Source organism: Dreissena polymorpha, chromosome 13 (assembly GCF_020536995.1).
Source record: "Dreissena polymorpha isolate Duluth1 chromosome 13, UMN_Dpol_1.0, whole genome shotgun sequence".
In the NCBI taxonomy this organism is placed as follows: Eukaryota; Metazoa; Mollusca; class Bivalvia; order Myida; family Dreissenidae; genus Dreissena; species Dreissena polymorpha.
The window spans coordinates 22,817,165-22,840,438 of record NC_068367.1 but is presented as its reverse complement, the minus strand read 5'-3'; the positions used below and the strand labels follow the sequence as shown (position 1 = coordinate 22,840,438).

The 23,274-nt window shown below is 34.7% G+C and overlaps 1 protein-coding gene across 1 annotated transcript; it reads left to right on the top strand.

Annotated features, from left to right (window-relative positions):
• Positions 1–16,118: 16,118 nt before the first annotated feature.
• Positions 16,119–17,083, top strand: LOC127855123 (ATP-dependent helicase wrn-1-like). The gene is made up of 2 exons (XM_052390509.1): positions 16,119–16,307; positions 16,536–17,083. Exons 1-2 carry the CDS (start codon positions 16,203–16,205, stop codon positions 16,896–16,898), a joined length of 468 nt encoding a protein of 155 aa, XP_052246469.1. The 5' UTR covers positions 16,119–16,202; the 3' UTR covers positions 16,899–17,083.
• Positions 17,084–23,274: the final 6,191 nt, after the last annotated feature.

Genomic DNA, 23,274 nt, shown 5'->3' with positions numbered 1-23,274 from the left:
TGTTCAGCCACCCAGATGGATTTTTAACTAGCTCTAAATCTATTGTAGATATATTTGCAATTTCTACATTATCGTCTTCCGCGTCATCAATGGTCATTTGATTAAAACACGTCTGTCCACTGGTAAATGAATCATCGCTGCTTATATTTAAATGGTTTTCTTCTTCGAGAACGTCTTCTGCAATTGAACTTAAATTGTTGTCAAACTTTATTTGTTTACAAGAAGTGAATGAATTGTTGGTGTTCCGGCTTCTTTTTTTAGACGTTGGTGTTTTGGGGGTTGATGCTATTAAATTGGCGAGCTTTTGTTTCAGCGATGTGTCGCAAGATTTTTCAGTTGGTGTCATGAGTATTGAATCGGGTGCTGGGTTAATTTCGAAGTCGGCTTTTTTCGGTTTCTTTTGTCCCGTTTTTTTTGGCAACACGCGGTTTGCTATTTTTTCGGAGAAGCGTGAGATTTTTAAGCGTGCGTTTATCACAGATTCCATCAATACCAAAATATGAATCATTTTCTGCACACGTGAAATGCAAATTATTTCATTGCGAATGAGATGCTAATAGATTGATGTAATGACAGCGATGAATTGAAAGAATCTGTTTGTCTTACATGTACACTATACATGAAAGGAAGGTATCATTAATCTCGTTTATTTTATATATATTATTATGAAAAATTATTCCGTAAAAGGCATAGTCAAACGGAAAAACTTTTCATGGTTATTATAATATATCATTCCTTCACTAAAATGAATGATATCTCTTTGGATAGTTGTCAATTTTGTGGTTCAAAATTGAAATGTCATAATATGTAACGTCTCTTACAGAGTATATTATATATACGATTTTGTAGTGACTGTCATGTTTTATACATAGCACACACAATGCACCCTTATCCGATTTTTCGTCATTTAAAGTCAAAAGTTTCAATTGGTTGCATCAAAATATCACTCACTACAAGTTGGTTTTTAACTACTTCAAAAAATGAAAATGTCCCTTTAATTGACTATAGAGGATTTGACACCATTTTGTTAATGCTGTTAGTACAGATGACATAATAGTTTCAGATTTTAATTCGCACCTTTCGCTTAACTCAACGTTCAATGGCACGCGCACTTATTATTGTAACTAATGCAAGATAAAATTAATATGTGAATACTTTCTAAAAAACCACTATCCTGCGAAAATGGATCTTATTTGATTGTGGTTCCCTCTTAAGTTGTCCGTCGACTTTAAGAATAATGTGTCAGTAATAAAAGTATTGTACATATTCACATGCTTTGAAATAAATGAAAGATGCAAATGTGTCCAATTCATCTTTTTCAGTGCGCTTAATGTAGCTTTTTTACCTGTGACTACGTGCTTATTTTTTCGAATAAATGAAAGATTCAAATGTGTCTTATTGATATAATACTACATGCTATACTGCCAGAGTCATGCGAAAATGGATCTTATTTCTTAATATCCAACTTAATTAGCGCCGTCTTTATAAAGGCTATGTCTATTTAAAGAACAGATTACGGGGCGCCTAAATTACAGTGACGTTTATACTAATGTGCAACAATGATGTGGGTCCACTCTCGTTGTTTATTTTAAATGTACATAACAATTTGGCAATAAATGACATCAGTTATTTTCAGTAAATCCAATTTGTTCATAACAGTAGCCAGGTGCCTGAGATAGAGCTGATAAATAGGGATAACCACAGCGGGTGGCTAATACACAGTGTAGACTTCCCCTGTTTTATTATTGGAATTGTTTTTTATCTGATTGGCATTTATGAAGTGTATTAATTCGGGTCTGTTGGCGATCATTTTATGTGCAAAACTGTGTTTCTTACATACTTTCAATCGTTATGCTTTTGAACACAATTTCATGAAACCATTTAATTAAATACATTGGCGCGTTGGAACATGAATTATAAATCAAGCTGAGTGGTATCAGTTTTTAAATCGCATAACTCGCTTAAATCAACGTTCAATGTCACGCACGCTTAACAAAATTATAAAAACATCACGTGATTCATTATATTTGTTTAAAAAAGTATGTACACATATTATATGTATTGGTATATTTTGTTTTTGTTTTTAATCAACAAGAAAAAATAAAACATTGTCATATATATAGCGCTTTACCTTTGCAAAATTCTACATTACATAAAGAAGTATCGTATTTGTTAAAGTGAACATGCTTGACATATTTATAATGCATTATTACAAGTATTATAGTGCAAACGGAATTTGACCTTTAACTTTATGCAATCCACATTTTTAAGCGTCGTATTGTAACAGTAGCAGACAACAGGCATCAGGTTAATAAGAATAACTGATGTATGTATTGAACGTGAATAACATCACCAAGTAACATGTTTTGAAATTACAAATAATAGTATAACATTATTCATCTATCAATGGTCATTAAAAGCTATGTTTAAAAGCAAATAATATCACAATGTTTGCCGAAATAAACAATTATTCTGTGTTTGTGTCACGCTCTATTGGTATTTAAGTCGGTCCATACAATCACCGAAAAGCACCGAAAAACACTCAATTTCTCTCTCTATATATGCAATATATCGTTTCTAGCGTGTGTTAACGGGTTTAATTAGTTATTAATGGTTATATGAATGTATTTTGCCCAAAATTGGATAAATATCGGCAATATACCGACCGAATAGCAATTCATGTGAAGACCGAAAAGCAATCAATTTCTCGCTATATAAATGAAAAATTGCGTTTCTATTGTGTGTAACGGATTAAATGAGTTATAAATGGTTATATTTTATGCATACTTATACTACCTTTTGTTTATTATGATGTATTAATGCCCAAAATTGGATAAATATCGGCAATATACCGCCCGAAAAGCACTTCATGTGACGACCGAAAAGCACTCAATTTCTCGCTATATATATATGAAAACTGGCGTTTCTATTGTGTGTAAACGGACTAAATTAGTTATAAATGGTTATATTTCATGCATATTTATACTACCTTGTGTTTATTATGATGTATTAATGCCCCAAATTGGATAAATATCGGCAATATACCGACCGAAAAGCACGTCATGTGAAGACCGAAAAGCACTCGATTTCTCGCAATATATATTAAAAATTGCGTTTCTGTTGTGTGTAAATGGACTAAATTAGATAAAAATGGTTATATTTCATGCATATTTATACTACCTTGTGTTTATTATGATGTATTAATGCCCAAAATTGGATAAATATCGGCAATATACCGACCGAAAAGCACTTCATGTGAAGACCGAAAAGCACTCCCGCGACAGCACAGAATCACAGAAAAGCACTCAATTTCTTCATATTTACATGAAAGTAAGCCATAAGTGCCGTTTATAATGGATTGAAAACATGTACGTATTAATTAAGTCATTAATGACTTCGTTAAATATTGATTTAAGTTTAAAGATTACGCACAATAGTATTTTTATTTGCAACCGAAAAGCACTATCGCGCCAGCATAGAATCACCGAAAAGCACTCAATTATTCTATATATACACGAAAGTAAACTATAAGGGCCGATTTTAATGGAGTGAAAAAATGTACATATTTATTTAGTCAATAATGACTTCGTAAAATATTGATTTAAGTTTAAACATAAAAAAGGCAGTTCTTCTTTTCATTGCATCAAATTAAAGGTTAAAGACCGATTGTTTAAAAAAACTGCTATTTTATGAATATATATCAAGCACGTACACTTAACAAAAAAATACGATATTTCTTTATTTAATGTAGAATTTTGAAATAGTAAAGCGCTTTATACATAACAATGCTTCTTTCTGGTACTTCTTGAGTAAATAAACAACAATGTATAGCATATTATATTTGTACATAATTTATAAAAAGAACTATGCGCGTCCCATTGAACGTTGAGTTAAGCGAGAGTTGAGAATTAAATTACACATTCATTGTTTTATTTTTATTTTTAATTTAAATGATTGAAAAGTTATGTCAGAAAACCAGCTTTTCTGCATTAAATGACCTTTAACAAAACGCCATCAGACCCGAATGAATACACGTCATTTATTCCAAGCAGGTAAATAACAAATACTATAATAAAACAGGGGAAGTCTACACTGTGTATTAGCAACCTGCTGTGGTTATCGTATCAGCTCAATACACAGGAACATGGCCATAATGGCTACTGTACTGGAAAAATTGGATTTACAGTCAAAATAACCAATTTCGTTTAAGTCTACACTGTGTATTAGCAACTTGCTGTGGTGATCTTATCAGCTCAATACACAGGAACATGGCTACTGTACGGAAAAAAATGGATTTACAGCCAAAATAACTGATTTCATTTATTGCTGAAGTGGTGTGTAATTTAAATTAACAACGAGCATTGATCCACCTCACCGTTGCACATTATATTAAATTAATTAATTTAATGAACTAATTAAAGACGGCGCTAATAAAGTGTGAAGGTGGAAATTAAGAAATAAGATATATTTTCGCATGACACTGAATACACACGATACATGGATAAAATATAAATAAGACAAATTTGAATCTTTCATTTCTCCAACAAAATAGCACGTAGTCACATATATAAGATAGCTTAAAGACCAGAAAACAATATAAGTTAGACACATTTGCATCTTTCATATCTTAAAAAAACAAACATGTGAATCTAAAGCAAAAAAAAAACCGTTAAAACAGGCTGACTTTGACCGGGATATACAGGCGGACTCTGACCCTGCCATAAATTATTTTGACATGGTTAATAACTGTGGAGTATCTTCTTTACAACGGTACCACTATAATTAATATCGAACGAATAATAATGCATTTATAACCATTTTCGCTTTGATGCTTCGCCTTATTTCATATTATGCTTTCTCACAATATTTTTTTACATATTTAGAAACAGTGGAAGAATACCGTAACAACGGTACCAAAAATGTATGGTCGGTTGGGAAAAGGATGCTTTTATAACCCCTTTTAGCTTTTCCGTGTTTTCATCAAGACATTGTTCTGTGTAAAAAAACACGGTATTTTTCGGTCAACTTTTACCGCACAGCGATTTACAGGTTGACACTGTCCCTGCCATAAAATATTTTAACATCATTAGAAACTGTGGAGGTCCTTCTTTGCAACGGTACCATTATAATTAATATCGGACGAATAATAATGCATTTATAACCATTTATATTGGTTCCGGGTTTTCTTTACGGCATTTGCGTGTGTAAAAAAACCCCGTTAAAACAGGCCGACTTTGTCCGCGATTTACAGGCCGACTCTGACCCTGCCATAAACTATTTTATATAATATTAGAAACTGTAGAGGATCTTCTCTACAACGGTACCATTATAATTAATATCGGACGAATAATAATGAAGTTATAACCATTTATATCGGTTCCGGGTTTTCTTTACGGCATTTGCGTGTGTAAAAAAAACCGTTAAAACAGGCCGACTTTGTCCGCAATTTACAGGCCGACTACGACCCTGCCATAAAATATTTTGATATGGTTAGAATCTGTAGAGGATCTTCTTTACAACGGTACCATTATAATTAATATCGGACGAATAATAATGAAGTTATAACCATTTATATCGGTTCCGGGTTTTCTTTACGGCATTTGCGTGTGTAAAAAAACCGTTAAAACAGGCCGACTTTGTCCGCGATTTACAGGCCGACTACGACCCTGCCATAAAATATTTTGATATGGTTAGAATCTGTAGAGGATCTTCTTTACAACGGTACCATTATAATTAATATCGGACGAATAATAATGAAGTTATAACCATTTATATCGGTTCCGGGTTTTCTTTACGGCATTTGCGTGTGTAAAAAAAAATCGTTAAAACAGGCCGACTTTGTCCGCGATTTACAGGCCGACTACGACCCTGCCATAAAATATTTTGATATGGTTAGAATCTGTAGAGGATCTTCTTTACAACGGTACCATTATAATTAATATCGGACGAATAATAATGAAGTTATAACCATTTATATCGGTTCCGGGTTTTCTTTTCGGCATTTGCGTGTGTAAAAAAAAACGTTAAAACAGGCCGACTTTGTCCGCGATTTACTGGCCGACTACGACCCTGCCATAAAATATTTTGATATGGTTAGAATCTGTAGAGGATCTTCTTTACAACGGTACCATTATAATATATCGGACGAATAATAATGAAGTTATAACCATTTATATCGGTTCCGGGTTTTCTTCTCGGCATTTGCGTGTGTAAAAAAAAAACGTTAAAACAGGCCGACTTTGTCCGCGATTTACAGGCCGACTACGACCCTGCCATAAAATATTTTGATATGGTTAGAATCTGTAGAGGATCTTCTTTACAACGGTACCATTATAATTAATATCGGACGAATAATAATGAAGTTATAACCATTTATATCGGTTCCGGGTTTTCTTTTCGGCATTTGCGTGTGTAAAAAAAAACGTTAAAACAGGCCGACTTTGTCCGCGATTTACAGGCCGACTACGACCCTGCCATAAAATATTTTGATATGGTTAGAATCTGTAGAGGATCTTCTTTACAACGGTACCATTATAATTAATATCGGACGAATAATAATGAAGTTATAACCATTTATATCGGTTCCGGGTTTTCTTTTCGGCATTTGCGTGTGTAAAAAAAAACGTTAAAACAGGCCAACTTTGTCCGCGATTTACAGGCCGACTACGACCCTGCCATAAAATATTTTGATATGGTTAGAATCTGTAGAGGATCTTCTTTACAACGGTACCATTATAATTAATATCGGACGAATAATAATGAAGTTATAACCATTTATATCGGTTCCGGGTTTTCTTTTCGGCATTTGCGTGTGTAAAAAAAAACGTTAAAACAGGCCAACTTTGTCCGCGATTTACAGGCCGACTACGACCCTGCCATAAAATATTTTGATATGGTTAGAATCTGTAGAGGATCTTCTTTACAACGGTACCATTATAATTAATATCGGACGAATAATAATGAAGTTATAACCATTTATATCGGTTCCGGGTTTTACCATAAAGATTTCCGGATAGTTCCGGGTTTTATACCTCGCCTAAACAAACCAACCATCAAAATGGCTGACGACATAGCAACGTAGGAATGAACGCTCACAAAATATTTACAAAATAAGATCATCATAAATGATGTAAAGTGAACGCTAGTTAGCTATTTTGTAGATAAGTATACGATCCAACGAAAAAACAATAAAATTTGACATAAAAAAACACCAGTGGATATGGAAATCATCGGCGTTTGAAATAGCAGACGGCGTCGACCAATGGCTGCCAATACAGGTTCGAAAAGAACGCTCGAAAGTATTAACAAAATAACATAGATGATGTAAAGTGAACGCTAATTCGCTGTTTTGTAGATAAGTATACGATCTATTGAAAAACCATAACATTTGACACAAAAACACCCGTGGATATGGAAATTTTCAGCGTAACGAAATAGCAGACATCACACGGCGTCTCATCTGGGTCTACGCTGTTTGCCAAGGCCGATAATATAATGAATGGAAATGCACAAACTCAGTAACTGGCAAGCATATATGCATTAGTAGGTTGTTTCGTGATTATTCAGAAACGACTACATAATTCTTTTGGTTCTGCCAGTGCAACTTAACAGAAATAAGTATAAAAAGTTTCTACACCTGACTACAATGTGCCAACTTAATACAAGGTAAGTTGTTTACATTATTTAAAATATTGCAAGCTTACAGTACTCAACAATAAACAGCTGGTACAATGTAATGTCATCGTTTTAATTTTAATAAGCCCGTGGTTAATTACCCTTTTTAATGTTATGGATCAATGCATCTCTAACACCTTCAATTGACTTGTTCATGAAAAATATACACCCTCAGTGCATGCTATCCCATACACCATCAATCACTTACTAAGGCTCGATTGGTCATTCTCGGCTCGGGTACTACTTACCGGTACATGTACCCCGGGTACTCTTAACTTTACTTACATGTTCCCCGGGTACGGTAAATAAACTTAAACATACCCGCAAATATTAGATTGTATCCGAGTTGTATATCCGCCAAAAATCCAATGTCGTTAAACATGCTACCGATAACGTAAAACAATATTGTTTACCTTAAACAACCTTCTCTTTTAAAAAATCTGCATCAACATGCTTTTTAGTTTGAGTGTTGAGAGGACGCCGTAGGAATAAGCAAGTAATCAAGAATACGTCTCTGTTTCTGCTTTTATTTCCTTCATGTATAATGACGTGAGGATTGACGACTAACATTGACGACAATGATCACAAGCATTTACGACTAACACTGACAACAAGCATTGGCGACTAGATGTAACATTGACGATTCTCTACAATAAATGAAATTAACAATAAAAAATGAATAATAAGATTATAGTACAACAGATATGCTTTTCAAAGTATAATATAATAGCATACACTCATTAGAATAAGAGGTTTCATAAATAACAATTTGAAACATTTTCAATCAATATCGAAATATCTTATACAATATTTATTACACAGCATGAATTAATTGTTAAAACATAATATAAATACCGAATATGGTGTTCCCCATTTAACGGACCTTGCAAACCAAATAATGTTTCTTTTAAAAAATCTATGACGGTAAAAAGTGAACCTGCGATGTCGTGGAAAATATTATACTTGACGACGTCATACAATGACGCGACTTTAAACAATTTAAGATTTAAAATTAAATCACATTATTGATTTTAACAATGAGTTTTGATAATATAAATGCCATTGAACAGAAAATTGACATAAATGTAAACATAATTAATTTTTACAAAATAGCCGACAACAACCGATTTAGTGTTAAAATTCCCGGGTATGATTTAGTATATTTACCGTACCAAGGGTTTGGGCCTTACTAACTGTATTATTATTATATCTCACCGACTACCTTTACCTTGTTGTGTTTATCAACCTGAAACTTATGTTAAATCCGGCTTTCTTTACTTTTATTTTTCAATTTGATTACACAATTGTTGACGTATCTCGTGGAAAATTATTTGAATCTTTGGATTTTACTGACGACAAGCTGGAAGTGTCAATTTATTTTAAAAACGAATCTAAGGTTTATTTACATGTAAGTATTGTGTGTTTGTCATGCATAATTCAGTGTTTTCCAGAAAAATTTGAGTAGCCAGTTATATGGCCGGCAACTATGCAGTAAAACGAAAGCATTTGTGACATTTACTTGATATATTTGGGAAAAGTAGCCGGCATCAAGAGTAAATGTAACCGGCAAAATCGCTGGTTGCCGGTATTTAAGTTAAGAGAACACTGATAATAGTAAACTAAATCTTTACGACAGGATTACAGCTTTGTAAAATTGTTATTTGGGTGATAATGGTTAGCAATTCATACAAATGTTATTAAAAATATTGTGCTTTAAAATTAATTTTGAGAATGGGATGGAAGAACAGAAAATGAAGAGTATACAGGGATGGAAATAAGTGGTTTCCCGTGAGCCCAGGGCAAGTAGATTTTGGCCTGGGCAACTCATTTTCAAAAGTTGGTAAACTTCTTTTTTTTTAAAGCATAAAACAATACAGTGCAATAAAAATTGAAAAACAATTGATCACCATGGATCAATACTAGTTAAATAACATTCATTATTTAGGAATCGGACATGATTCAATTCAGGCTCATAATAATACATCATGCATTGAACATGTGTATTGTCAGCAAATGTATATAATTATCTATTATAATAATATTCACATGTTGATACATGTTGTATTTCTGGGCTGGTTATTCTTTATCTGGGCAACCAAAATACTAAAGATGGTTGCCCACAATATAAAAAAAAATTAGTTTCAATCCCTGGCATATCATTGTAACTTTATTGTTTAACTGCATTGCATTAAAGTTGTGATTGAGGTTAGCTTGTTGTTTATAGTATATTTACTTTTTAGCTCGACTATTATATATGAAACATATATAGTGGAGCTATCCTACTCACCCCGGCGTTGGCGCGCGCATTGGAATGTTTGCGTACCACCTCAAATATATTTCCTATGTCCATTGACATATTGCTTTTATATTTTGGATACTTCTTTACCAACATAACCCCAATCTATAAACATGAGCAGACAACTGTATCAAGCATTTTAACAGAATTAGGCCCTTTTTCACTTAGAATATGCATATTATAGATAAATCTATGTTAAAGTTTGCATACCACCTCAAATATTTTCTATGTCCCTTGACATATTGCTTTCATACATGTATTTTGCTTCTTAACCAACATGACCCCAATGTATAAACACAAGCAGATAACTGTATCAAGCATTTTGTAACAATTATGGCCTTTTTTTCATTAAGAAAAAGCATATAATTGATAAATCTATTTTAAAGTTTGCGTACCACCTTTAAATTGCCACAACTTCTTTATTATGCTCCCCCCCAAATTTTTTAAGGGGGGAGCATATTGTCGCCGCTTCGTCTGTCCGTCCGTGCACAATTTTTGTCCGGGCTGTTTCTCAGCAACTAATGACTGGAATTCAATTAAACATAATGGGAAGCTTCACTACCAAGAGGAGACATGCATATTATCAGCCGGTTCTGGTCGGATGATTTTTCACAGAGTTACAATGTATGGCCCTTTGAAATTTTCCATTAACTGTACATAAAGTGCAATTCTTGTCCGGGCTATTTCTCAGCAACCAATGACTGGCATTCAATAAAATTTATGGGAAACTTCACTACCAAGAGGACATGTGCATATTATCAGCCGGTTCTCGTCGGATGATTTTTCACAGGGTTATGGCCCTTTGAAATTTTACATTGAACATATAGTGCAATTCTTGTCAGAGCTATTTCTCAGCAACTTATTATGGGAATTCACTGAAACAGCATGGGAAGCTTCACTACCAACAGGAGATGTGCATATTAGCAGCCGGTTATGTTCGGTTGATTTTTCACAGAGTAATGGCCCTTTTACATTTTCTATAAACTGTACATATTTATGTAGTGCAATTCTTGTCCGGGCTATTTCTCCCCAACTACTGACTGGAATACAATAAAGCTTTATGGGAAGCTTAACTACCTCTAGGAGATGCGCATGTTATAAGTGGGTTCGGGTTACATGATTTATTTAGAGAGTTATGGCCCTTTGAAATTTTTAAGTTACTTAACCATCCATTGTATTATTTTGTCCAGAGTTATGCCCCTCAAGACGTTTCCTTTTATCTGAATATATAGTGCAATATTGTGACCAAAAAACCTTTGGGGAGCATCACCCGTCTCCGATTGTTTCTTGTTTATCATCAAATTTGATTCATGCTTTGACAAAACAACACTAACCTGACATACTACAATGGACACCACCCAAACATGAAATAAAATCTTATTAGTTTGTTTTATGTCTTTACAAATGTTAAATGTTTTAGTACCAAAATAGTTTTCGTACCTTCATTTTTTTCGTTCCCTATATTTTTTCGTACTCTAACTTGTTTTTGTAACCAAATTTTTTTTCGTACCTAAATTTTTTTCGTAACCAATTTTTTTCGTACCCATTTTTTTCTTACCGAAATGTTTTTCGTACCCAAATTTGTTCGTACCCAATTTTTTTTTCGAACCCATTTTTTTCGTATCAAAATGTTTTTCGTACCCAAATTTGTTCGTACCCAAATTTTTTTTCGTACCTAAATTGTTTCGTACCCAAATTTTTGTCGAAATAATCGGCTTTCAATTTGAATTGATCTCCCCACTCATTCCATCCCGCGAAACCCTTAAGGTGTCGCAACTCTAGTAGGGTAGACTAAGACAGCAAACTTAGAATGGGCATCCATTTAAGTTTTTTTAAGTCAATACAACAATAAATGCATATACGAACACATATTTAAATTAAAAATGCAACAATCAGAGGACATAATCAATTAAATAGTAAATGACTACTTAAAATAATTTTTAGCATTGTTTGTTTTTCAGAGATTTGTCGTTTTATGCGAAATTGGGAATTCTTCTCATTGAACTGATGCAATATGTGCTTTGGAACTCGAATCATATAGTGTTGGAAAGCTTGTGTTTCACGTCCAGAGGGTCCTTGCTTCCGGAAAGCTGAAAAGTGTATATGATCTCCCCACTCATTCCATCCCGTGAAACCCTTAAGGTGTCGCAAGTCTAGTTATGGATGGAATGAGTGATGTATTGGTCGTCATCATTGATGACGTTCAATTGAACGAATGATAAAGGGGGCTAAGTTTCGTTAAGTTGGTGCATATAGCCGCGATTTGGGTTTCTTGAAAACTGGCCCAACACGTTTGCTGAAATTTGACATGTATATGGACAAGAATGCGATCTATCTGTTGGCGTAGGCGTTATACCTGGGAAAAATCTAGTTTTTGATTAAATCACGAAAAAGTGGTGTGTGTTTATTGCGCAATCGCTACTTGGCCGGAAGCGTAATCTCAAACCCCAAAACAGTTCAACCCCGGGAGACAATTCACGCGCTAGACAATTCAAATTCGATTTTAAATAATACACGATTTTATTCCTAAATTAATAAATAAGTTCATATTGCGTTTAACATACGAAGCTGAACCCGTTTTATCATTAAAATACATAGTTTCGCAAGTTTTACAAAACCGGAATTACAAAATGCGGTATGAGGATATACCGAAATCCCCGTAATTACCGAAAACAAACTTTGATAAAAACAATGTTTCATTTGGGATTTCAGTGTATTTTGCAACAATCTATATTAAAATTCGCAGTATTTCGATAAATAATCAATATTTATGGGGATTTCGTGGGATCTCGGGGATTCCTGGGGATTTTGGTAATTACGGGAATTTCGGTACTTCTTCACACCCGTCAAATGGCTGACATCGTCAGAAAGAACGCTAAGAAAGTATTTACAAAGTAACATCATCACAAATGATGTAAAGTGAACGCTACTTAGCTGTTTTGTAGATAAGTATACGATCCATTGAAAAACACTAACATTTGACATAAAAAAAGCCAGTGGATATGGAAATCTTCAGCGTACGAAATTGCAGGCATGTAACTATATAGTCCATATAAACGGACTGCCAGAGCCTTTGATAATTTTTGCTTTGGCGGCTCTGGCAGTCCATATGCACCCCTTCATAAACATGGGTGCAGTTCAGCGCAGCGAATCCGTGCGCTTCACTAAACAGACGTCGTTCGAGACAAATTGAGGAAAATAATGAATAAACTTCATAAACATGTTAAATTTACCTGAATGGCAACCTACGGATGTTATCCTTTGCATGCACCCTATAAAAACACGACGATGTTTCAACACACTATTCTCGTTGGCATTTCTATTTTGAAATTTGAAACAGGTTATTCTGTGTCGAATATTCGATATCGTTATCGACTTAAGGCTACATAACACTTCTGAATATAGGCAAGTTTTTGAATGCAGTTCTGAACAGTATACGTTAGCCATCCGGCACACAACATGTTTTGTTTTGTTAATATTTTTGTTGTATGTGTTGTATTTTGTCTGTATTGATATTATTATACCTCATATCGCATTTGTTAATGTGGTGAGTGTAATAATAAACTGGTAAACTTAGATCATGTCACGGCCAACGAAGCTATCTACATTAGATTTTCTTTGTGTGGTTTCTACAACCCGAAATGATGCTCTTAAAATATGTTACGATAGTATGTTTTCATTTCATACTTTGATTGATATAACAAGAAGACTATCAGAATGTCCGTTATATAATTAAATGAACAACGGCGGTCATTTCGTTTAAGCTGTGTAACATTACGGAGTAAAATTAAAAATAATATAAAATAAAAAGTCAGTATTATGCGGAAAGAAATATATTCAACATTATACGTAACACAAAACAAATAATAATTTAGAATTATATGCAACACAATATGAGTAATAACAAAATAAAATTGTTTTGCATATAGAGATGTATTGTATAACAAAATACAATCATGCACTTGTAATTTCCCATATGTACATAATGAAGGAACAACAACCTTCAACCAACAACCTTCCGTCTACTGTCCAATTTCTGCGAAAGCTGCCTCATCTTTGTCACAAACGTTTTCCGCGATACCGATCGTTTTTCGCTTTGCATATTTGTAAATGTTTTATGGGACCTCGTCCCGACGACTCTGCATAGATTCTCTGCTTGTAAAAAAGTGACGATGACTTTTAAGTCCTCTTCCCGGCGGAATTCTTTTTTCCCGGAGAACTGTTTGACGCCACTCTCGACAAGATTGGTGTAAGTCTCCTGAACTTCTCTGGAGAAGCCACCGGCAATCTTTCCGTGCCTCTCCAGGGTGTCCGCAGTCGTTCTGGCTCCAGCCGAGCTAATGCTCTCTGATGAAAATAACAATGCAAATGTAGCACGGTCGTTTTTATTAATTAAATAGATAAAATAAAAATGCATAACTAGTAAAAGATATAGAATATCTCCATAGACTTTGACTTAATTGGGTCCGTGTATAAGCAAGACTCTAAGATATTTCAAATAGCATGCTGCCAAATGTCATTCGTTCAGAAACGTTTTATATTTGAATTACCTTTAAACAATCGATTTAGGCATTCGTTGACAAGGTCCGCCTCCAGGTTGTTACTGATCCCACCTCGCAGGTTGACGGTTCGATTCCATATGAGGTCATTTCTCAGACGTTCTGGCAACCATCCGTTGATTGCTGGAAAGATATATCAGATACTGTTTAAGGACATCTGAGAAGAACTGAATGAACACGCACGCACCCCAAGCCCCACATACAAAGATGATATATACGTATGGTGATGTTGTTTAAAAGCGTACAAGTAGAACCATCGTGGGACGTAAATAGTAGTCAAGTAATTGCGTAAGCTTACATGATATTAGTCGATGACCTAGTATAATGTACTTCGGATGGTTGCGTAGAAAGAACTGCAACAAATCTGATTTTCAGAATACCACAATCGTATTTCCGTCATTGTGACGTATCGCGTCTCTCCGACATAGATCGTTGAGGCCTTCCAAAACCAGCCTCTGTGTACACCGGAATTTTACATCGGAGAACGGTTTACGGGCAACCCTCTTATCAGCCCTCTTGCAGTCTACGCTGCAGTTCCACACCGGAAGCCCTGCGATCCCCAACCTGGCGCAAACTCATCATCAGCCCCGAGATGAAAGAAAGACTATGTCTGCCGGCCGTTGACGAAGCTCATTGTGTGTCGCAATGGTACGTGTTTTAATTCAAAAAAAAACAACATCTATATACGAAACACGATACGCGAATAATACTTATAGCATTACGTGTACACAGTACTCATGAAGATCAGGCGACTTGTTTAGCAGTACTTGTGTAATTACACGTCGTGTTAAATTATGTATAATAGGTTTATACTTATGTACCAATCGTTATAGGTATTTATATTTTTTTATACCGATATGTAAACACAATTATGTCTAAATATTTTTCTATATGGGAACAAAACAAAAATAAATTGTACTTATTAACAGTATAACAAATTGGGGAACTGTGCAGCCTGACAGATGCAACAGAGAAGGTACAGCAGGATATACACCAAGGTCTGCTGTTGTCCGACGATGCGTTATCCGTCGGCGTATTACCCGACAGGTAAATGAGACAAAATACCACAATCCTCACAGCAAATATTAAATGCTTAACAGTAAGTTTTATATAATCGCAAATTTCGTAAAAATAAAACTGTATCCACTAATAAACGGTTTTATGAATCGAAATTGGTTCAAAGTCATGTAAAAACGCAGGGCGGATAGGAATTGTGCCGTTTGGTTGACTCATTTTGCATAACGGGTCATCCAATCGGGGGGAATTGTGCCAATAATGTGCCTAATTTTGTGTAACGGGTCAGCCAATCGAGTCACGTTTACTTGACAGTTAACGTTTCCCGCGCCTAGCGTCTTTTTGCAAAGAAAGGAAAGTGCCCTTCTCGCGACTAAGAGAACGCTATTAAAAGAAAGTTGCTCGAAAAAGATAATGTGAAGATCTTTGTAATTGGGTAAACTAAACTGTTTCTGAAATTTGCAACGATGTTTAATATGCTTTTCTATGTCTGTGTTCCTTTAAACAAATAATCTTATATTGCATGTATGTAAAAAAGATCGTCCTTTTGCGATTTCACGTCGTACAGGTGTGTATATCAAGTGTGGTCATGGTTGGTTATTCAACTCGGTGACACGTCCTACGACGGGGAGCACCGTAGCTGCAACCGCGTTGTTGAAATGTTTACATCTTCAACAACAGACGCCACGAAGGGGAGGATTCTAAATGATTTCCGGGCCGGAAGAGTTCGCGTCGTTGTGGCAACAGTCGCCTTTGGGCTTGGAGTAAGTTACTTTCACAATGATTATAATTCACTTCGACATTTTTTTCTCTATAAAACTATTATTTACTTAGTTAATAAAGTTTTTCTTATTCCATTTTGCTCAATCACGTCCATACCATATGAATTAAACTTGTATATCGTACGAAGTTAAAACATGAGTATGTATTTTTATTTTTAAAAAAGGTAAATCTTGATACTCAATAATGACATTTATTTTCTGTGATGGTAGATCGACATTCCGGACGTGCGGCTCGTGGTCCACTGGAGCGCACCGCACTCTATCCTGTCTTACTGGCAGGAGATTTGCAGAGCCGGTAGGGATGGAGATCCCGCTCTTGCTGTGGTTTTCGCGTACCCGCGGTCCATAACGGATTGCGATGACGCTATGAAGACCATGGTGAATGGGACGGAATGCGTCAGACGTACCGTTCTGAAGGAGCTAAGAACTAAAGACATGAATCCTATTCCGGCCCAAGGCGATGGTTGTCAAGATGACACATGTGAAGACTGTGTTTGCCAGTTGTGCATTTGTTGTAACAGATGCTCACGAAGCTGTACTTGTTTTGGAGCGTGTCCGGACAAACTATTATGAAGTTCTCTTTATGTTGATTGTTTTGTGACCATTATCATGGGTTTAGCGTTATTTCGATTGATTAATTCTAGTAAGTGTGTGTCTATAATTAACACTTACACCGAATAGTTCTATTAGTGCTATTTTCACTGTTTACTGGCAGGTAGTAACATTTGTGCATAACATTGTTGATATTTATAATTATAATTGCCAAAGTACTTTGTCATTGGGGATACACAGCGCTGGGACAAGAACCTATTAATATGGTAGCATATTTTTCATTTGACGTGTAAGACTTGTTTCAATGTAGATGTATTCATTTTATGCTGTAACATGTTATTTTCATTGATGAAGTAAAGTTTTCTTATGTTGATGTGATCGTTTTGTGACAATTATTATGGGTTAAACGTTATTTCGATTGATTTATTTGCTTAAGTTTGTGTTTATAATTTAGACTTTCACCAAAACGTCGGTGAATACGGACCCAAAGCATCAATAATAGTGTAATCGCAAGCTCCTAGCAGAGTTGTCGTTCGTCCCTCACCCGTTGTGCAAACAATTGGTGTAATGCGCTAGCCGCCAGCGACACTTTAATTCGGGAAAGTGCGAACTGATCCAATATGGTAGATAAAAAGTACGAAAGAAAGACGAAGTCAATAAAAAGCAATTATTGCTTGCTTTAATGGTACCATTCGCATGAGTTTGTGGTTTAGACAGGTAAACTTGTATAAGTTCTTGCAGTTTCAGTGTTCCTTAACCCTTGCATTGTTGATAACATTTTGCACCCATGGCCATTGCACCCATTGCAACTATCAGCAACCCATTGGGTTATAAAGCTGATAGTTGAATTATTGCAACTAATATTAAACGGAAATTTAAACAACTTTTCTGAAACTATGATGGGGTTTTAACCAAACAACGTTGAAACATTCCATAGATCCCCCTTTTACAAATTTATTCAAACATTCAATTTCTTTCACCTGTAGCATTCGCTATTTTGACGGCGGGAACCAGGCTCTGCGAGGTGGGAACCAGACTGGACGAGTTTCTTGTGGGTAGTAAATTCCACTTGTGGCTACGGCGCGTTTTCCCGGGGTTTCTCGTGAGGAGAGCATATTCGAGCTGTGTTAGCGAGGTAAGGAGGACGCCATTGTTGCTCCAGTGTTTTCCAGCCCTTTCCAGCCTTTATAACAGTTCGTGGTAAAAGGTGGCCCAATTGCTTACCATTCGACTATAATGGCGCACTCTGGATCAGCAGACGATTTATTTCATAAATCAATCTCTGGGTTAATGGTCGCCATCTTTCGAACTACTTTCAAAAGTACAACAACAACAATAACAGTAGAAGACAATTTTAATTGCGAAAAGTTGAAAAATTGAGTACATGTGTCACGGTTGTTGAGTGAAATAGTGTTATTTTCAACTGTGTATGAAGCATGTGAACTGGTAGTGGAATAACCGAATTGTTGGTGGAAATGGAATTTAGAAATATATCTAAATTCTAATAATTGAATTCATCATCGTGTAGAATAATCATCAGCATCATTTCTGTGGAACATTGCACAATTCAAAAAACAAGTGTTTCATAGCTATGGTGCTTTTGACATAGTTCACTAACCATCAAGACTGAAATGATTCATGCACACAGGTAAAGTAAATAATTGAATTTGTGCAGAATGTTTATTTTTTACAAATTATTATTTAATTTGACCAATTTATTTTAGATTGATTGCACTGAAACTCAAAGTCTAAAGCTTAGTAAGACACTTAAGCCAGTTTTCTGAGAAGAAACAATACTTGTTCAGAGTATAGCAGGATCATGCGGCCTCTGGTTTATTTATTTGGCCTCGGCCTTTAACCTGGGTCGCTTTGATTTCAGGTGTTTAGCCCCCATATCAACAAGGCTCTCGACCCTATATGTAGTTATTCATATTGTTTAAAGATTTTGAGAACCCTCACTCGGTGCCAGTGGGGATAAAACAGGGACCTTCTTATAGCTAGATGAATGCATCAAATATGCCAGCAACACTTTATAATCAATAACTTTATAATTGATGATTCTGTTCTTTTAAAGGGATCTTTTCACGCTTTGGTAAATTGACAAAATTGAAAAAAGTTGTTTCAGATTCGCAAATTTTCGTTTTAGTTATGATATTTGTGAGGAAACAGTAATACTGAACATTTACCATGGTCTAATATAGCCATTATATGCATCTTTTGACGATTTTAAAACCTAAAAATTATAAAGCGTTGCAACGCGAAACGATTGAATAATTTGGAGAGTTCTGTTTTTGTCGTTAAATTTTGTGAAACTAAGAAGATTGCTTATATAAGGTATAAAATACGTCAAGGATGTGTACTCGGATGAATAGCTCAGTAGGCTAAAGTGTTTTTACTTCAGGACTCTAGCAGGACTCCAAGGGTCACTGGTTCGAAACCTGCTCCGGGCAATGTTCTTTTCCTTTTTTTAATTTTATTCTTGATTTTTTACTGGAGCTTTTACGATCCAATGTTTACATTTATCAATATAAAGCATTTAATGAATAAGTTAAAAAATGCCAAAATCTGTGAAAAGGCCCCTTTAACTACATTACTCATTTACCAAAACAATGTGAAACACATTTTTATGCCCCCAAAGGATGGCATATAGTGATCGCACTGTCCGTCTGTCTATCCATCACACTTTGCATTTAGGTTTCGAAAAAATGCTCATAACTTCTATGTCGCTTCAGATGTAACATTCATATTTGGTATGCATGTGTATATGGACAAGGCCTTCCCATACACACACAAATTTTGACCCCTTTGACCTTGAACTTAGGGTCGGCTTTTAGGTTTTGAAAAATGCTCATAACTTCTATTAAAGCGTTTATCGGGGGCGTATGTCATCCTACGGAGACAGCTCTTGTTTTTGCTACTGTCCTCTGCACAAACCATGATATATCTGCATATATGCCTCCAACCAAATCAGTAAAACTATTTGTCACTTAATTACAGTAAACTTATTGCATGTTAACTTTTCAACAATATATATATACATGTATATATAATTATATTTAACAGATCTTGAAAAAAACTCACATCAAACTTCAAATTGTTTTAGTAAATTATAGGCTTTAATTGGTATTGTGACATTGACACCACTCATGCATGCGACTATACAATTATACAACTATGGAGCACATTATTTATGAGAAATTCCAATACATCAACATATCGTCTCAGATTTAAGGCAGATAATCTAGTGCTTTTTTGCTGCCATTTTTACTATTACACATTTTTTCATTTTATGTTATGATGCATTGATCTTGTTTCTAAATTAACCAAGCAATCACGTTAAACTTTTGAAGAAAGATGTTGTCTGATAAATATAGAAAATATAATAACTACAAAGTGAACAAAATTCAGTTGAATACTGTGACCAACAAAGATTTGCCAACGAGCAATTCAGATCATGATTTAAATTAAATACAAGTAATATGAAAGTCTGCCTATTGGATCCCAGTTAAGACTTATTTGTCAAATCTGCACATTAATTTTCCCTTAGCCATGTAGAATTGGGGATTAAATACCATCAAGTCATGTAAAAAGGAGCAGGGTATAGCACGCTGCTATTGATTTCTTGAGCTTTCACATGAATTTTACGGGTAATTTTCATACAACAAATGATATTATGTAGTGTAATGATAAAGCATTATGAGCACAAATTATATCTCTTACTAGTGGTGCAAAAATCATTTAAGTGTCACATTTCAAAAGAAAATTTATATAAAAAGGTATTATTAATTGTTAAAACGTTATAAAAGGTTATTTCAATACACTAAAGCATTTAATTACAAGAACAAGTGCATTTTATGTCCATTACAATACATGTAACAGTATTGGCATTGTATTTATCTGCATTTGATGTGCATTTAATACACTTAAAAATGCAGACAAGACACACTTCTAACAGAAACAAATGTATTTTTTTCTGCATTTTTCCAGCATTAATACTCTTCAAGTGTATTTTTTATCATCCCAAATACACTTTACCAGGAAAAAGGTATGTTAAAATGCATTTTTAGTTTGTTTTAAGTATATTTTCAAATGCATTAAGACACTCTTTTCTTTTGCAAAAAATGTTAAACAAAAACTTGAAAATATTTAATATACTAAAGTGTAGTAATAATTAAAGTTTTGTATGAGCATCAAAAACAGTGTCAAATTCATACCAGTGCCTATTTAGTAGCAGTAGGCCTTATATGGTCTACTTGTGGTAGAAATAATGCATTTTTTATAATACAACATACATAAATTAAAAAATATAGCTGCCCATACAGTTCAATACAATGTTCAATTAACTACACTATGCAAAGTTGAAATATGACATCAAGCTTGGAATAATCTTTTCAATAATGAATAATATGCTGTTTTAATTTATAAGTGAAATAGACACTTGCATATAAAAACTGATTTTAAATCAAAACTAAATGTTTAATTTGATTTTTAGCTCCACTGGCCAAAGGTCCTGTGTCCATAGTGCATCCATGCATAAACTTTTCCTTTAAACATCTTCTCCTAAACTACTGGTCCAATTCTGATGAAATTTCTTAGGAATGTTCCTGGGGTGTACCTCTTTCAAATTTGTTCAAATTATGCCCCTGGGGTCAAATTTGACTCTGCCTTGGGGGTCACAAAATTGAAAATTTGCTTAAATAAGGCCTATTTTGTGAAAACTTTCAAAATCTCCCGTCCATAACCATTGGGCCTAGGGCTATCAAATTTGGTATGTAGAGACATCTAATAGTCCTCTACCAAATTTGTTCAAATTATACCCCTGGGGTCAAATTTGACCCTGCCCCGGGGTCACAAAATTGAACATATGCTTATATAGGGTATATTTTGTGAAAACTTTACAAATCTTCTCGTCCATAACCATTGGGCCTAGGGCTACCAAATTTGGTATGTAGTGGCATCTTATAGTCCTCTACCAAATTTGTTCAAATTATGCCCCTGGGGTCAAGTTTGACCCTGCCCCGAGGGTCACAAAATTGAACATATGCTTATATAAGGCCTATTTTGTGAAAACTTCAAAAAAATTCTTGTCAATAACAATCCGGCCTAGGGCTATCAAATTTGGTATATAGTGACATCTAATAGTCCTCTACCAAATTTGTTCAAATTTAATCCCTATGGTCAAATTTGACCCTGCCCCGGGGGTCACAAAATGGAACATATGCTTATATAGTGCCTATTTTGAGAAAATTTTAAAACTCTTCTTGTCCTTAACCATAAGGCATAGGGCTACTAAATTTGGTATGTAGTGACATGTTATAGTTCTCTACCAAGTTTGTTCAAATTATGCCCCTTGGGTCAAATTTGACCCTGCCCGGGGTCACAAAACTGAACATACGCTTATATGGGGCCTATTTTGTGAAAACTTTAAAAATCTTGTTGTCCATAACCATTGGGCCTAGGGCTACCAAATTTGGTATGTAGTGACATCTAATAAACCTCTACCAAATTTGTTCAAATAATGCCTCTGGGGTCAACTTTGACCCTGCCCCGGGGGGTCACAAAATTGAATAAACGCTTTTAAAGCGCCTATTTTGTGAAATCTTTACAAATCTTCTTGTCGAAAACCATTTGGACTATGGCTACCAAATTTGGTATGCAGTAACATCTTATAGTCCTCTACCAAGTTTGTTCAAATTATGCCCTTTGGGTCAAATTTGATCCTGACCCGCATGTCACAAAATTGAACATTATATACGCTTATATCTTTCTTATTTTGTGAAAACTTTAAAAATATTCTTGTCCTTAACTCTAGGACCTAGGGCTACCACATTTTGTATGTAGTGAGATATAGTAGTCCTCTACAAAGTTTTCTCAAATTATGCCCCTGGGGTTAAATTTGACCCAGCCCAGAAGGTCACAAAAGTGTACATGTGCTTAAATAGGGCCTATATTTAAGTATTTGCACATGCAGAGAAATTTGTTTCAGCCTTTTTTTCAGCAGTGGAGTGATACAGGGCCATCATGGCCCTCTTGTTTAAATACTCTAAAAATGAAACCGTGTTCATGCTTGCATGAACACAGTTTATAAATGCTGTCAGAATTATAAAATATGCAATTACTATAAATACAAATGCCAGGGAAAAGTGCTTTTTGTACTAAAAAATTCGAATAAATATTACAATAATACATTTTGAATACTTTAGTATGTAATTAACAGTTTTTGTCTGAGAAAATCACTAAATTTTATATATTTATTCAAATTCACATAAATCATATTTCAAAAACACATCATTACTTCAAATCCTTTCACACAATACTGAAAAAAAAGCACAGTTTCTGATTGTTATTGATTCTTTATTAATTAATACATGTACCATTTTTTAATCTTGATGCATCC